Raw genomic sequence first — 16967 nt, 5'->3', positions numbered from 1 at the left:
AAGGCTCTCAATTAATACTTTCCAGGTGCATCACAGCCCCCTCTTACACCAGGGAGCTCCCTCTCATGGGGTGTTTTAGATCAAGGGGCACAAGGAAAAGATCTGCACAGCCAGAGAACTGTGAATGCAAGGGATAAAACGAGAGCAAACAAGCCTCTAGCACCCAGTTTCATCTATCATGAAGACAAGACTATTCTGCCAAAAGCTTTGAGAGTGTGTAACACTTGGAAACATGTTTTGTGGGGAAATCCTAGTTGAGGGGTTAAAGGCTCTGTTGAGAAGCACTCTTGAGAAACATCATCTCACATTTTCAGTTTTTTAATAGCTATTTGGAACCTGCCCCAGACCTTCATTTAGTCCAAAGAGGACAGCCAACACTTCCCACTCAGGTAACCCAGGACACAGGCACAAGAGGAAGCCTTTGAGGTCAGTCCTCCACAGTCAGCTACACAAAACATGCATAAATGCAATTCCTCCTCTGCTTCAAGTAACACGTTATCAGTCACACAGGCAGGATCTGCCCCACTGCCAGGATGCAGTTACATTTCAGGCATTGACGCAACCCACGTGGTCTCCCAACACAGTATGAAGTCAGCCTGCACAGGTCAGTGGGGTAGAGATAGGGTTTCAAGGGTGGTCATGTTTCAGGCCGAGCTTGCAGCTGCCCTGCCTAACATACCATTCCCACTGGCACCATTCAGTTAAAGACACACTTATTGCCTCTCCTACTAATAGTGCTCTGGAATAACACTGTCTCCTGGGCAAGGCTGCAGCAATACTTTATGGCAACCTTAAAGAATTAATCATGGTGTCGGCCAGTACAATCTTACTTCTGCAATGATTAGGCCACGTGCAATACACAGCTGCATGGATCCTAAGAGCCATCCTGGCAGGTTGCCATGTGGGAAGGAAAGAAGACAAATTAAGCTTTGCACAGGGTGAGTACAGTCCATTCAGAAAGGTGCCTTCTGTTAAGGGTAAAGTGTAACAGGGAACCTGGTCTTCAGTGGCCCTTTAACTAAGTGAAGTGAAGAAATAAATCCTACTTACTGAAGCAAAACAGCACTCATTTGCAAGAGTTATGGGGAAATTAGGAACTTTCTCTTGACCTTCTCTGCAAAGCAGGAAGGATGATCTTATAGCCTAAGCACTACAATAAAAATCTTGGGATCTGGGTTCTGTTTTTCATATCATTGCCATATACTCGCTATATGATCCCAACAACAACTTGTCTACCTTTAGGCCTCTGCAAAAAATCCATATTGTAAGGAGCCTCATCTCCAAGATAGGCTGACATCTGATAAAATGGGGAGTTGGGATGTCAAGATTGTGAACACTTAGGAGAAAGACACTTTACATAAGATCTGTGAGACAAAATTGAACTGCTATGAATAGAAATGTAGAACTACATTAGAGGAAGCATCCTGAGAAGCACCATTGCAATTTCTCCTACCTTTTCATACCACCAAAACCCTTTTGCAGCAACATCAAAGAAAGTGGAAGAAAAGGAAGTCATTAATTTCATTCTTCAGTTAGGTAAATGCCTGAGTGGAAAATAAACTAGAACACAGTGTTACTTGCTGGTGAAGGACCCAGAATCACACCAGGTCTCTGGGCCTTTCCAACTGATTACCTGGGGGAGAGGCTATGCCTGTGTCCAGCTACCATCTGGCCCGAAGTGGTTCCCAGGAAAAAATATAAAACCATACCTAGGCCCTACAAACACTGCTTCTACAAACACCAATGGGAACGCTCTCTGACAGGGGCAGAGGCCTTAGCTTTTATAGGGATACAGGGGATGGGTGAAGACCAATGGGTTACAAAGGATCTGCATAGGGTCTCCTAAAGGATTGTGGGTCTGTCTTTTCTCGCCCTGACCAAAGAAGTGGTTGCCTTTCCAGGGAGTCCTGCTGGGCAATTGCAAAATCTCTTATCTCAGCAGAGATCCCTCCAGGGCAGGGGCTGGGCATATCCCACAGTTACTGACTCATTAGGACAAAAGAAGTCCTTCATCTGACATCTTCCAGAACATAAACAGTGGTGTTGCAGTGATGCCGGAGCTAGCACCGTGGGTGAAGACAACCTGTTGTGACTTCTCTGTGGAAGGCAGACAGGAAGCTTTCAACCCACAGCAGTAACAGCCCAAAGCTCTCATTAGAAACTATACAACTTTTCTGTTGGGTCCCAAAGTGACATTGTAGAGAGAATGATACAGCATTTTACAAGGCAGATCTCGAAGCACATACTAGAGATCAATTTAGTGTTTTCAGACCCAAATTTCTAAAAGGAAGATTCGTAAAGTGATTGAACCACCAAGACTAAATCTTCCTTTCTGGCTTGACAGTACCATGACCATACAGATCATCTGCATAGCACTTTCAGTTTTCCACCCAGCAAAAGTAAAAAAACCCTCTTATTGCCAAAAAGACATTTTATTTTCAAGCCTTGCCTTGGATTAGAGTGTCTTTCTTCCAGAGATGCTGGTTCCTCCAAGATGAGTGTTCAAAAGCTAATACTGATTCAATGGGAAAGGGCCATACCAAAGTTGGAAACAACTTGGAATGAAGATGGCAAGTTCATAGAAAACACTGGAGCAGCATTAAGACCCTTCCCTGGAAGTAAACACATAAGCATTACTACAAGATGTGTTTGTGAAGAAGAAAAGTAGACATCAAGCTTTCCAGCACTGAAACAGGCAGTGTGGAAACAGATACTTCACTGATTTTCCCACTTAAAACGGACTCAACCAGTAGCACTTAATATTCAGCTGCATGTGATGATGCAATGCAGGTACAGCCTGCACTATGTTTGGCAAATAAATCCTCTGTCCTTGAAAGCCACACCACACAGAGATTATCAGTCCCAAATCTCACAGTAGCTGAATGACTGGTTATTTTGTCCATCCCTTAGGAAATCTACAGGTTCACTACTGATCCCATAAGCTGAAAACTAGTTCAATCACCTGTGTTGAGGACACTGAAGACCTTGGTGGCTTGAAATCACCTCTTTTTTTATTTATGATATAGTGCATTGCTGGCATTTGTCTGCAAAACTGTTACTTACACACAAATAAACCCTGTAGCTCCAAAATATCCACATTTGATTTACAACTGCTGGGGAAGGTGTCAAGCCTACTCCAGACAAGCCCACAGTGAATCACAAAGGTTCAAAGATGGCATGTATTGTATCTAGCTGTACTGCTCTGTAGTTTAGTCAAGTTTCCTGCTACTGCCATGTTTCACACCAAGGTACACACCACCCTGTGCAGGGCAGTGTCTGGCACCAAGACTGTCAGTGAGCAGTAACACAGGAACTCCCATTCGCTGAATGAAGCCCTGAATCCCCTCCACAGGAATACCATAGTAAGACATGAAGCTGCTCAGCAAGGAATTTGATTTGACTACAAGGTTTTTCTGTTGTTGCTTTAAGTATAGAGTTGACCAGTATCCTTTCTGTACCTGTTGCACACAGGTACATTAGCATCCCACTCATCTTATTTCCAAAAACTTTCTAAAGTACTTGCCATGCTTTTACCCTCATGGAGGTCTAAACATCCCAATTCTTCAGTGAATAGAATTTGTGTAAAATTGTGCAGGAATATTTTTTCGTTTCTTGACCTGATATAAACTCCATTCTCACTTGGCCACTCCCTGCCCTGTTCTATTCTGCAGCAACATTTCCACAGTTTGCTGCAGAAACCATCCTACCACAAAGCTGGTGCTCATCCACCTTTTAGCGTTCTCTTCAGTTCAAGCTCTGACACACAATGGTTCAACAAGAAATGACCTTATTCAAGTTTCTACCTCATTCAAGTTTCTACCTCAAGACAGTAATAAACACCAAGAAGAGCAAGCACCAGGTCCTGCTCCTCAAACAGCTACAGTGCCACAGGCAGCTTTGAATGCTTTCTGCCAGAGCCACGCCTGCATCCGTACTCTGAGGCTGAAAGCCAGTGAGGGCACAACTTTTGCCTCAAGACAGGAGCTTCACAAAACATTCCCAGAGGAAGAGTCTAAACTCTCCTCACGCAACCTGTGAGTCTCAGCAGAGGCAGCACCAAGTGTCACATCCTAAATGTTCAGTCAAAAGCCACTGCTAGCTCAGGATATGCAGGGCCCAGCAGGCAGAGAAATGATCGTGACAGCACCCACCCCTCCAGCAGGATCAAAGCCAAGAGAAAAATCAAGACAAAGCATAGATTTTTTATCATCAGTTTCTGAAGAGAAAACTCATCAGGAGAAAAAGTAATTAGTGATACCGTCTTCAGGAAAGTCAACTCACCACAGGAAGAACAACATTAGGGTTGCACAGTTACACAGTATGAAGCCAAAAAGCCCCACATGCGTAACACATCAGCAAATGCACCTTCTTTTTCTCTAGACTGTAAGAAGGAATCAAAAGCAACAACCACCCTCCCACTATCATCTCATACAGTTGAAAAACAAAGCCAGAAAACAAAAGCCCATGCACACCTAGCACAAAATTAATACAACAAAAACTCAGCATAGAAAAAAGCTTTACTTTCAGGCAAGTAACCTGTACATACAAGTCACTTGCAGTGACAGGGAGCAATCCTCTGCTCCCTTTCCCTTGAAGAACTACCAGCTCAAGTGAGTTTGATACGGGAAGTACCTGATTTTTTTATTACAAAGAATGAAGCTCAGTAATGGTATTCAAAAACCGTCGGAAGAATTTGACCAGGGCAAATGAAATACAGTTTTGACTCTAAGGAAGTTCATTTCGTAAGCCTGTGGTTGCCTTTGTACAAACATAGTTCCAGCTACTGTCACAAACAGCACTACAAGCTCCAGCATGACTGCTGAAAGCTGTAAGAGGGCAATGTTACTAGCACGATTTCACAATTTGCATCAGTGGGAAAACCCACCGAAGTCCTCTCTGTTCAACCACACCACCCCACAGTAATCAGTGTTCCTGTGTTAATGATTAAGCAGGCTTTTCTCATTCTCTCATTCCTGCAGCACACTGTTTTCAGTAAGAAGGGCACTGTCATTTCTTTACTTAAAAAGAGACAGAAGTCAGGAACATTGGTCATTTTCAGACTTTTATTAAGAGGAAAAAATATATTTTCTATAGCAGTGGTCAAGAGCTAGCAGTGGAAAAGCTACAGATGTGATGCATACTCTATCATTAAAGACTCTATAAATAGATTCTTTGTTTATATCTGTTCTTTGAAGTAACTTGCAGAAATAACTTATTTTGCAGCTTTCCAGAACACAGTCACACCAAAGACATCATCTAGAAGAGAAAGAAAACACAGCTTCACAAAACATTGGATTTCCACTGGATATTGAGCAACAGTTCAACAGTCAACAAAAAACCCAGCACAAACCCACACAAACCAACTCCCATGTGCCCTAGCATCTGAAATCTAAATTGAGGTTTGGAGCTATTAGAAGACAACAGAGACAGCACCATTCTCTACTGCGGAAGGGTGACCCACAGGGGCTGTGTACTGCCTAAGGCTTCACCACCCTCACTGGGACAGCTGTGCTGACTCCAGTGTCAATGAGGACTGCTCTGCCTTCTCTCTCGTAAGGACACCATCGTGAACAGTACTCTGGGCCTTCCAGTGGCACCAGCTGAAGTGCCAGGGTACTTCAGAGGCAGAGGTCCTGAAGGCCATACTCACCCCATTCAGTCCTGCTCATCTCACTCATATCTTGAAGCCCAGAGCTCTCATACACTCTTTGTGAGCTTCAATCAGGTGCCCACAATTTTCTTCACCCTTCTCAATAATGCTGCAAAACAAAAAGATTTCCAGGATTCAGCAAAAACATGTTCACTTACTTTTAGTCAAAGAAACAGAACTGACAAACTGTTGGGGACAATTAAAAATCGCTATTAGGGTCCAGAGATTTTTTTTTTTTGTCTATCCTGTCCAGGGTAGTGCTGTTTTGGGAAGTATAAAACGATCCCAAAAAGTTACCCAAGTCTGGAGCTGTGCACCTAAAACTCTGACAACAGGCATAACAGAACTTCCTATTAACAGGCCAGAGTCTATTCTGGGCAAGTCCAGATGGGGATTTGTTATACAACACAAGGCTGTCACGTCATCAAACATGCTGAGCTTGCCAGTTTCAAATAATTCAGTAGGGAAGCAACAAAATTTCTCCAGTAAGACCAATACAGAATAAGTTGATCAGTAAATGATACTTTAGTCCAACTTCAGTTGCTTTTTAGGGACCCTGAAGCAAAAAGCAAAACAAACCAAAATACCTATCCAGCTATTGTTGAAAAAATTTCACCATATATGGTAACTTTTGATGTTACTCATCATCCAAGTAAGAGCTTATCGTTGTTGGTATATCATGTATACCACAAAAGCACTTCAGGCTTGCTTTTTGGCTGAATGGCAGAGCTGTTCTCTAGTTTTCTTCTTAGGTTTTATTACAACAAGCATGGACACGTCCCCTGGCTGCCCAGGGCAACTCCATCTGACCAGCAACATCCATCCTACCACCCTTTTCTTAGGGGGCCCTGGATTCACTTTCACGCTACCATGTAATTACACCTGCTCCCCTAAATTTAGCAAAAACAGTGTTCAGTATTATGTTACCTACCAAACACCATCTATACCAACAGCAAAGTAAAAAAAAAAAAAAAAAAAAAAAAAAGACAACTTGGTCATCAGATTAAAGTTTTTTAAACTTTAAAGATTCACTGTCATAGACTAAGGAGCTCCATTTTGAGGGTGCATTTCATACTATTTTATAGGTCCTATGATCATGACTAAGTCTATAATTACCAATGCAGCTATATAGGTCACCGTCAAATTTTGAACTTCTGTGGGAAATATCATCCTCTGAGACCCAAAAAAGCCAGAGTATTTGTCTTTATTTAAAAGAGAACGTAATTTATAATCAGCTGAACAATAAAGATGTTACCAGCTGCTAGTACGTGCTGCTTCAGTCAATCAATAATAGTGAAGATTTACAAACAGCATTAAAAGCCGATCTTTGAAACCTGTTTTAAACTGGGGCTATGAGGTATTAACCTCTTCGCTTCTACATTATCCTTTTAAGACAGTTTCCTCTCCTTCTCCACACTCTCCCTCCTCCCTCGGGTGCTCCAGCACACTCCGTCCGGGGTGGGGAGAGCTCCCAAAATCACGGGCGCACGCTGGCAGAGGCACACACTCCTGGAAGGGAAGAAAGGCCGGCGGGGCAGGGCGCACACACGGGCGGGAAGGGGGAACGCCCGGGCGCGGAGGGGCCGCCGCGGGGAGCTGGGGCCGGGTCCCTACCAGGCGTCCCGCGCCTTCTTGGTCTCGGGGCAGGCGCAGCAGGGCTTCAGCGGCTTCTTCTCCTCCCGCGCCTCCCCCGCGCCCCCGCCGTCGCAGCTGGCGGCGGCCACCGAGGACATGGCGGGCAGTTTCCGGCACCCTCAGCCCGCGGGGAGAAAGCGCCAGAGGCAGCCGGGTGGGCGCTCCTGGTTCCGGGAAACCTGGCCTGGCCTGGCCCGGCCCGCCCCTTCCCGGCCCGCGGCCTGCTGGGAGCGGCAGGTGCGGAGCTCTCCTCCCGCCGGCTCCCCCGCCTCTTCCCGCTCCTCCCAGCGGCGTTGGCCGTCACCAAAGGAGGGCGGGGGCTGCTACATAGTGGCGGTGCCAAAGTGACATTTTCCAGGGGCGCTCGGTACTGAACGAGCCAGAAGCGGAAGGAGGGAGCGGGCAGCGGGGAGGAAAAATGGCCTCGTCAGGCGAGAGCAGCTGGCACCCGCCGCGGTCAGCAAGAGCTGCAAGTGACGGCCTTGGGCTCCACGCTGAAAGTTGTGGCCAGCCACCTAAACCTCTTTTTTCCTACTCAACCAGTGGGGAAAATAGAGGATCAGTTCTTTGTGGGGGTGGCTACACGGATACAGCACAGTCATCGTCACTGCGAACATGAATGTTGCGGTTTCATGGCAGGGGGCCAGCAGGGCCGGCCCTTGGCATTGCTGCAAAAGGATGTGCTCTGATGCTGGATCGCTCTAGGCTTTCAAGCCTAATCAGCAAGAAAGGAGATTTAGACTATGAAACAGAGAGCAGCTAACAAGCTCCAAGTGCTGTCCAGCTGTTAGAAAGACAAATTACCTGTTGGAAGAATTGCCTTGTTAAGGTTTAGGGCTTGACATGCTTCAGTGATCTCAGACCTGGGGGGAGGGTCACAAATCTTGGAAAGAAGGATGCCCACTGATAGTGTACACAAAGAGTGCAAAATTTATGGCCTTCAAGGACATCTGGCAGAACTCCCAAGATAAGGAAGAAACTAATAAAGCCAACTTGGCAATTGTGTTAAAATACCTCCAGCTGGTTTGTGTGAATTCGGGAAAATCATATTTTGGTCAGTTAATTCTGGTAGGGGGAGAAGCACCCGAGGGAGGAGGGAGAGTGTGGAGAAGGAGAGGAAACTGTCTTAAAAGGATAATGTAGAAAAAGTTAATTCTGGTAGGGGGAGATGGTGACCACCAACTCATGTACCACTGACACCAGAAACACACTGACTCTTGTAGAAGACTGAGCATGCTGACTATTTAGCATGAAAAGTGACAACATCATTAACCAATAGAAGATAGAATACTAATTAATAAGAGAACTATGTAACTTATAGCCAATGAATACCAATTCCTTTGTTTGCTAAAATGTCTAAATAGTAAAAAGCTTTGGTAGTTGGTGCTTGATCTGTGGAATACCACGGAACACCCAGGCTTGCACACCTCTAAAATAAATAATCAATGTCTCTCTTAAGTGTGTAATTACTGTCTTGTTGCACACCAGGTAACGAATCTGATTTTTGTGGACAACAGCATGGGCAATGAGGGAGAAGACACAGAGCTGCTTTTCCTTTGTAGTCTGTCCCAAACCAAAGCATCAGTAGCCACTCTTGCTGTTTAGATCTCTGCCACATACAAGGCACATCTTGAGTTTTAGGCCATAGTCTGTCACCTCCCAGTGCTACATTTGTGTTTGCCACCAGTCCTGAGGACTCCAGCGTGATACTTGCACACGTAGAGACCGGCAGGCACATTGCAGAGCAAAGGGATACCCCACACAGGTAATGTGGGAAGGGCAGGCCAGCAGTGGACATGACACTGCTGAGACCTTGCAAAGGGAAAAGAAGAATATGCCCACTGGGATGCAGCTGCTGCACTGGGCGTTTTAATAGGGTGTTGCAAGAGTCAAAAAGAACTGGCAGCTTATATCGTGTACTAAGGGGATCCAAAATTGAAGGAACACTGACAAGAACAAGGAGGAGCAGAAAGTGCCATGTAACACTCACCTAATCAGCCTACTGAATTCAGCTACTGAATTATCCATGGATCTCAGCTCAGCAGCCTGTTCCCCACTATGCCATTTGTCTGGGAATGTTGTTCAAGTGACCTGCACCCACGCAGCCTCCTGGTTCAGCAGATGTGCATTGTGAGGCCATGCAGCCAGGTGTGATGATCTGGAACATGTACAGGTTACACTAACTGAACAAAATATGATTTTCCCAAATTCACACAAACAAGCTGCAAGATAAAAGCTGAAATTGAAACATCTATCAAAAGCACACATCAGTTCTCCAAAGCAGTGCCTTGTTCCTAGTTTGTGAAACATACTAAGCATGTTTTCCTTTAAAATTAAATAGCTTTGTCTTTTCTTCCTAAAGCTTTATCTGCTGGCCACTCTCCAAAGGCCTACATAGAGCTGTTGATAGCAACACAAACTCTGAGGGAAAGACTGCAGTAGAACCTCCAAGAGGGTTTCTCAAGTCTGCAGTTGAAGGGTATCTTTTACTTAGCTTTTTTTACATTAAAAAGAAAGTTTGAAAAATATTGATTTAGCTTGTAGAAACCAGGAGGAGACCAAACAAAATACATTTTAGACTCTTGCCCAAGCTATGGAATACCAAGGGAGGTTAAAATTTAGTCATCTTGAGAGATGACTTCAGATGGGTCTGCACAAAGGTATGGCCTCTGAAGACTAAAAATCTCTGGAAGCAGCACTCCACTCTAGCAGCCTTCTAAATAGATTAAGGAGGAGCACTGCTATTTTAGCTGTGCTCCCTGCATGGTAATGTTTGTAACAGAATTACCCTGGAAGAAGGAATCATTTCTTGGTGGGATGAAAAGGCAGAGGCTGGAAGGGAGGAGAAGGAAGAGAATAGCCAGTAAAGCATGGGTAACACATTTTGATACTGATTGCACCAGTTTGGAGTACAATGCAGAGGGGAGATCGCAGCCATTTCTCTTCTGACATTGAATTGTGTGTAAGAATTGCTTGTTAACTCAGTGACTTTTGTTTTCTATTTGTCCTCTGCCCGCTGACAGTGGCAGAATTATGTTAGAGACCTATGTGTCAGAATGAACAGATTCATCTACCAGTCAAAGAGGAATAGCTAAGGGCAGGCTACTGAGATGAGACTGCGAGAAAATTGTCAGAACAAGTACCCTCTGAAAGAGATAATAAGAAAAGACCCTCCCTCAAGCTACCATATAATGATATGGCAGCCTGGTGCCACATGTGAGAGTACAAGGACTACAGGTAGCACTGGACATTTACGGCTCTTGATATCGAAGGCTAATGGGTGAAATAGGGAGAGACTGCCCGCCCAGCTGTCATGGGTTTCCAAATTATTTCCCCTGTACAGCCCTTTATCAGAATTGATGTACATACAGCAGTGGCTCATAATGTGTAAACATCACAGCAGCACTACAGGCATTTGCCATTGGCTTCTTGTGTCTTCAGTTTCAGCCCACTAAAAGAATGGTTGTCCAAAAAAATAAGCACTTGTCTCCAATGGACAGACTGTTCAAGGAACCTCAAAAATGTATTTACATTCATTGTCACTGTTACGTTGGGTAAGCCCCTATCACTGTCAGTTGAAAGTAACAGTCTGGGGTAGTCTGGGGTTTTCCAGACTTCTTACACTTCTGACATGCATGATAGAAGGTAAATTAAGCTGTGGAAATTTTGTGTGATGAAACTGAGCTGAAGGTATTTTGATACTTTCCATGTAGTGCCTGTTCTGGGAACCACTTTATCATCTTGAAAAAAGAAACCTGTTCAATGTAGTCTAAAGAAATATTTTTGTCTTTGATTGAGTATAAACATAAGAAAACCACTGCTCCAGCAGCCCAGTCAACTATATGCTGTGTTTTATTGTCAAATAAGTTGTCTGGGTTTTGTGTCAATGCTTAGATAATGTGAAAATAAAGGACTTTGAACCTCTGAGTGAGATGTTTTGTCAGGGCCCTGTTGCCTCTTACATTAATTACCCAAGTACGGGATAGAGTTTCTCTTCCTGATCAGAATTGTAGACCTACAACTACCAAATACTATCACTCAGCAGTGGGACCAGAGAGAGAATGAATGCTGGGATAGAAGGAGTTGTGCTCCAATCCAGTCCAATGGAAGAGACTCTATGGTGACTATTTACACCTCCTCTAAGCTTCAGACTCCACCTTCAGGTGAAGGCAAGGGGTTCACTGGGCTGATATCACCTCTAGAAGCAGTGCACCAGTTCCTTCCCAGACTGAAGAGGCAAATTCTCATGTTTCAGGACTACAGCATGAATTCTATACACAAGGATTCTGTACCACAGGACTGAACCATCCCCTTCCTGGGAGACCACCTTGGAAGTTAGTACGGAGGAAATCTCCTTCCATAGTGGCAAGCAAGCCCTTAAAAACACAAGAGCAGAATCAAGATTACTTTAAAGGCTTTTGTGTCTCTTGAATGCTCTACAAAGCCAGTACTGCAACAGATCATCTCTTGCCAGAAATACAGCCAAATCTTCAGAGCATCAGCATGGAGGTGGAAGGTAGTTCGCAAGAATGAAATCACTTTCCACTTTAAAACCAGGACTGCTGTCTCTGACAGCAAGACTTGGCCCACAGCATCCCAGACATTCCGGGGTCTCATGCTGGGACCAGGATTCTGGCCCTGCCCTCCTCAGTAAAGAAGACAGGGACCCTCCTACAAGTCTTGGTATAAACTTAAAATATATTAATGCCTTCCTCACATTGTTTTCTGCACATCTCTCACCAGTTTGAGCTAGGATTAAGACTATCATCACTTTCATGTTATGCCCCTTCTTGTCACTTTGCATTGAAAGCATATCCAAACATATTAGTAAAGATTAGGAATCTGCCATGCATGCAACACTGTAAAATCTGGATCAGCAAGTTCAGTGTGCAATCTCCCTGGTAATAAGGCAAAAAAGGGAAGCTGGTGTTTTGTACCATGCCACAAAATAATCTGCCTGTCCCACATATGTTGGAGGCAGGAACAATGAGCCTTTACACACGAGACATGTGGCAGCTTTTCCACAATGCAGATACGCAGCAGCTGATGTTCAATGTGCATTTAAAGCCTTGTCAGGCTTACTTCAGTGCTTGTTGGGGTGACTGATCAGCTGTTCCCTTTTGTGGAGGGAACACCCATGAAAATCTGAGCATTCTGGAATAAATCCCATTGCACAGACTTGTGGGAAGGACAGGTGTTTGCACTCAAATGGCTGCATGTGTTACTAACACAATAAAAGAGCATGACAGAAGAAGACAACTGTTTATTTTCTGACAGTCTCTATGCTTAGTAACTTAGAAAGTTTTAACCTGCATTTGGCAAATAATATCACTAGTCCTCCAAAAGACATGAATCTGCAAAGGACTGTCCTTACACTGCAGTCAAACTCAACTGTTTTCACATAAAAATCAGAAAAAAATAGCCCAGGTTTAAAAGCATTTAGGCATGAAGCAGACACACACTAGTCACCCATGGGGAAGTTTTTTTTTCCCCAGTATTGCAGAGTTACCCGAGACAGCTGCCTATATAGATCTTTCCAAAGAGGAAACCTCTTCCACTCTCACTTCTCATTACTTGAAAGAGCAGGATTTTCAAACTTCTGCAAAAAGACCTATATGAATTGTCAGAACTGACTAGAATCAGACAGCTGAGCCACTGTTAATCTGGACCACTACATGCATGCATTTCCAATTAGTCACCCCACAAAAAACAAATGCTACCTAAGGTCTGTGCTTATACATCACAGGAAACCTCATTCAGAGCCCAAGTCCAGCCTGGGTATTGAAGAAAAAAACATCTCACTGTAGTTCCATAAAATCCTCCATAATACAAACTTCTAACCTTGATCAGTCTTGCTGCAAACTGGGCAGTGTTTCTGCAACTCTAGTGAATGGTGTTAAGCTGTCAGTCAATTGAGAAGCAGCAAAACTGTAGGTTCACTTCTCTTCCACTGCACACATTCCAGTTGTCCTTTTTTTATCCTGTGAGTGTTGCTGCTATTAACAATTTTATTCTGCTTGATGGTGTGCCATTTTGATGCATTTTGTGTCAGTGGCACATCTGACTTGTTTGAATCTATTCAAGTCTCTCATGATCATATTTTATGAAATGTGAAGCTCCACTACAGAAAACGGTTTAACATTCTCAATGAAGTGCAGGACCTAACTGGAAGCCTGGAAGGAATCATTAGTATTTACAAATACATGAGTCATTCCATATTTGAGATGTCACTGACTGCAGCTGCATACTTCTGTATACTCACATTCCAGCATCTCACTTCTTTTAAATATTGCATCAAGATATATGCTGTGCAGTGCTGCAAGCTGCTTATAAAGAGCCTGCAACATCACCTATCTTCTGATTCTGTTTAGAGTCCCCACAGCTGTTTTTTCACAAAGTTACTAGATAATGTAGAAAATTCAGTCACTCTGAAGCCATTTTTTTCACATCAGTGGTCGTTCTAGATTTCAACTTTCAACATCTAATTCATTTGCACTTGTTTTCTTCTGCTTTCTTCTTGCTGATCTTCTTATCAAGGATCTTTAAAATCCTGGTTCCCACCAAAATCAATGGGACTTGACTATCAAGTGCCTAATGGTGAAATTTTTAGAAGCATTAGGACATCTCCATATGCAGGTGGAGTGATTCTCAAGAGAGCCTATTTACATTGACATCTTCCTAAACACATTATGTATCTGCAGTACAATTACTTTTTTAAAAGTGACACGGGAACATGTATCATCTACATGGCAGAAAATTTCATCTAAATGCTCAGCTGAAGCCCATATCCTGACTATTTTGCCCTGTTTTCAATATGCTGTGCAGTATTTTATCTAAGTACTGTCTTAGGTTGGTACTTACTCTGTATAAGACTACATTTTACTCCATGCTTCCTGTATGAACTGGCATGCACTACTCTAGTCCCTTATTTAAGATGAGAATGGATTCTTCAAGGTCTGGTTCTCTCCTAGGGGTTCATGCAAAAACAGTATTGAACAGATGATGTTTCCACATCTACATGCTAGATGCTGAGTTTTTATCATGATCTCACAGTCGATATATCAAGACAAAAATAACATGCTCTAGATCCTGTTTGGGTGCAGGCAAAGACAGAGGGGAAAGACAGTGGAACTTTGAAGACTGAAGAGAGTGCAGGCTGTGTTCTCCTACATGAGGGAAGTGATACTTCTACATCCTTCCCCAGTCCTTGAAAGGGTTCTATTGAGACCTCATCCGATTCTAGCTTTTTTCTTCCAGTGGCCTAAGTGTCCTGTCACTGCTTCCTCACCTCTTTATCTCTGGTAGGGCTGAACCCCTGGGCCCCTGGATGTGTGCTAGCCCTTATCTGACCTTCATCTGGTGGATTGCAATTAAAGGATGATAAGTAAATGTTGAAAGCTTTAATAGATTGTATTAACACTATGTTGCACTAATTGTTTAAGAGTAAATAAGAGTGTAGTATATGGAAGAGATATACTGTGTCATAAGAAGCTGAAATTAATCTCTGTACCACTTCTGTCCAGATATTTAATTTCTATGAAGGGAGTAGCTACAATAGTCACAGAAAATCAGGAGTCCCTGATGCTTGCTTCATATCAGGCAAGCACAGAAATTCACTCCCTAGGAAAGTGTCTTAATACACTGAAACTTGAAACCTGTAACCTAACACAATGGTATTGGCATTTATTCCGCTGAATATTACATGAGAGGAATGAGACCAAGATCCTTTTCCTCCTGAGGCAAGACAACATGCCTGACTACAGCCCTGCAAATCATCCAAATGTCATCTCTGTTCTTTAAGAATCATCACTTAAGACGCTGACCCAACCCAAGTGAAGTCAAGTATATGAGTGTCCTCCAGAGGATGCCTGAAATATTGTTAAAATTGGGGTTTTGTCACAATTTGAACCACAGGCTGAAAATGTCCTTAGTTCTGCTTCTTTTTAAAATTTTTTAAGTGCTAATCAAAACCATTACAGAAGTCTTTAAGCCGGCTTTGACATGAATTCTTTAACTGTGATCACAAAGTACTACTACTTCATTTCCTTTGAAGTTTTGACTTTTTAGGCTATCCTCAACTGTATATTGCTTTCATTACAGGAAATGTGCCCACAGTCATACTAAGAAAAAGAAGGCAAGAGAGAACAGGTCTCCTATAGACACTTTCATCTATTTTTTTTCCATTTCAGCAGTTGTATCAAAAGATGCCTCTCTTAGCATGGCTCTTACTAAAAACAGCACAAATTAACCACAGACTTCACCTTAGTGAAGCTCCATTTACCACGATCAGTACTCCAAGGCCATTTTCACAAAAGATGTCTCAAGTTACAAGTGAGATATTCCACAGTGGTCACCATGCCTTACTATAGCCAAGGGTCAACACAGAGACAAGGTCTCAATCCACAAAGCAGGAGATTTCACAGCATCTGTCTCCTCACACCTCTTTGAGACTTACCTCTGCTTTGTGATGGGAATAGTGACCACATCTTCTTCCTCCTCCTCTTTGCTGGCTGGAAAGAAGGCTCCCTTATTCTGGATTAAAAACTTAGCAATGACATTGACTGCAGCCTTGTGCTGCTGCTTTCCTTCTTCTTTTAAATCACACACCTGGAAAAGATGTTTATTACACACAGATAGTAAATCACGTGCAGAACGGACAGGGAATGGACAGGGAACAAACAGGAATCCAAAGTTTACCTTGAATGGGTCTGAGTCCATTTTACAGCAGTTCACATTTGGATACAAGAACTGATGCCACCCAAGTTAGAGCCTGTGATGGGCAGGACCATACATGGAGGAATTGTGACATCCTGTGGCAAAAATGGGAAATGGCACACTAACAGTTACCAATTTTAAACAGATTACTTTTGGACAAATTTCTGGATATCAAAGCCTCAACAGTGCTTTCAAGGCTAGAACTTTGTTGCCTGTAACTTAGAATTTTTTTAATAACTAGAAAAAAATCGCCATGAAGTATCACAAGGATCCAGCACCATGACATTGCTGTCTTTTGACCCCTGCTAAGAGCAAAGGAGGATCATCTACAGAATGAAGCTTAAAGCCAGATGGATGACATCTTACCAGGGGTTTCACAGATCGTCATGGGTTGCAGGATAAAAGTCACATTCAAGAAACCTCCCAGTTCCCTCCCAGGCTTTAGAGGACAAAAGGGGAACAGAGTAGAGACTCATCATCTGTTTAGCTCAACTTCTTTGCTTCATCCTCCCTAAAACCCTGCCTTTCTGCACCCTTCCTCACTTTTTCAGCCCCTTACCTACATCTCTTGTTTTCTTGTCCAGACCTTTTCAGTTCTGCTCTACTGGCTGCTCACCCTGTCTCTCCCTCCTTCCTGTGCCACACTGGTTCTCTGCCACCCCACTCTCCTACTATTTTTTCTTTGCTCAGCCAGCCAAGTTTCTCCTCTAAAATCAAGCATTCATGTCCAATCCATCTTGTCGTTGTTCAGCTACTACTTTGCTCTCAACTAGTGCCTAATCCTACCCTGCTAAATTTTCTACTTCCCCCTGTCTGGTTTTACAGTTCAAACACATCAGCAAGTCATCACAGCATAACAAGTCCATCAACAGAGTAACAGTAATTCATCTTGCAGAAAATTACACCATCTTATCTCAAGGTTAATGTGAGGTAAAATTCATTTGGCTCAGCCTTTGTCACGGGCAGC

At 43.4% G+C, this 16967-nt stretch overlaps 1 protein-coding gene across 1 annotated transcript; it reads right to left on the bottom strand.

The window, feature by feature from the left end:
• Positions 1–5049: 5049 nt before the first annotated feature.
• On the bottom strand, positions 5050–7537 carry LOC125321283 (cytochrome c oxidase copper chaperone). Its single transcript, XM_048293914.1, has 3 exons — positions 7265–7537; positions 5651–5759; positions 5050–5256 (listed from the first exon to the last, which is right to left on the bottom strand). The coding sequence occupies exons 1-2, from the start codon at positions 7381–7383 to the stop codon at positions 5675–5677; spliced, it is 204 nt and encodes a 67-aa protein (XP_048149871.1). The 5' UTR covers positions 7384–7537; the 3' UTR covers positions 5050–5256; positions 5651–5674.
• Between the last annotated feature and the right edge of the window lie 9430 nt (positions 7538–16967).

This window comes from Corvus hawaiiensis, chromosome 2 (genome assembly GCF_020740725.1).
Source record: "Corvus hawaiiensis isolate bCorHaw1 chromosome 2, bCorHaw1.pri.cur, whole genome shotgun sequence".
Lineage (NCBI taxonomy): Eukaryota > Metazoa > Chordata > Aves > Passeriformes > Corvidae > Corvus > Corvus hawaiiensis.
The sequence above is the reverse complement of the archived record's forward strand: the minus strand, read 5'-3'. Positions and strand labels throughout refer to the sequence as shown.

Coding starts and splice junctions, on each gene's coding strand:
- LOC125321283 (XM_048293914.1), bottom strand. CDS start 7,383: ATGTCCTCGGTGGCCGCCGCCAGCTGCGACGGCGGGGGCGCGGGGGAG. Junction 5,760..7,264: donor AAGAAGGCGCGGGACGCCTG/GTAGGGACCCGG, acceptor TTTGTTTTGCAG/CATTATTGAGAAGGGTGAAG.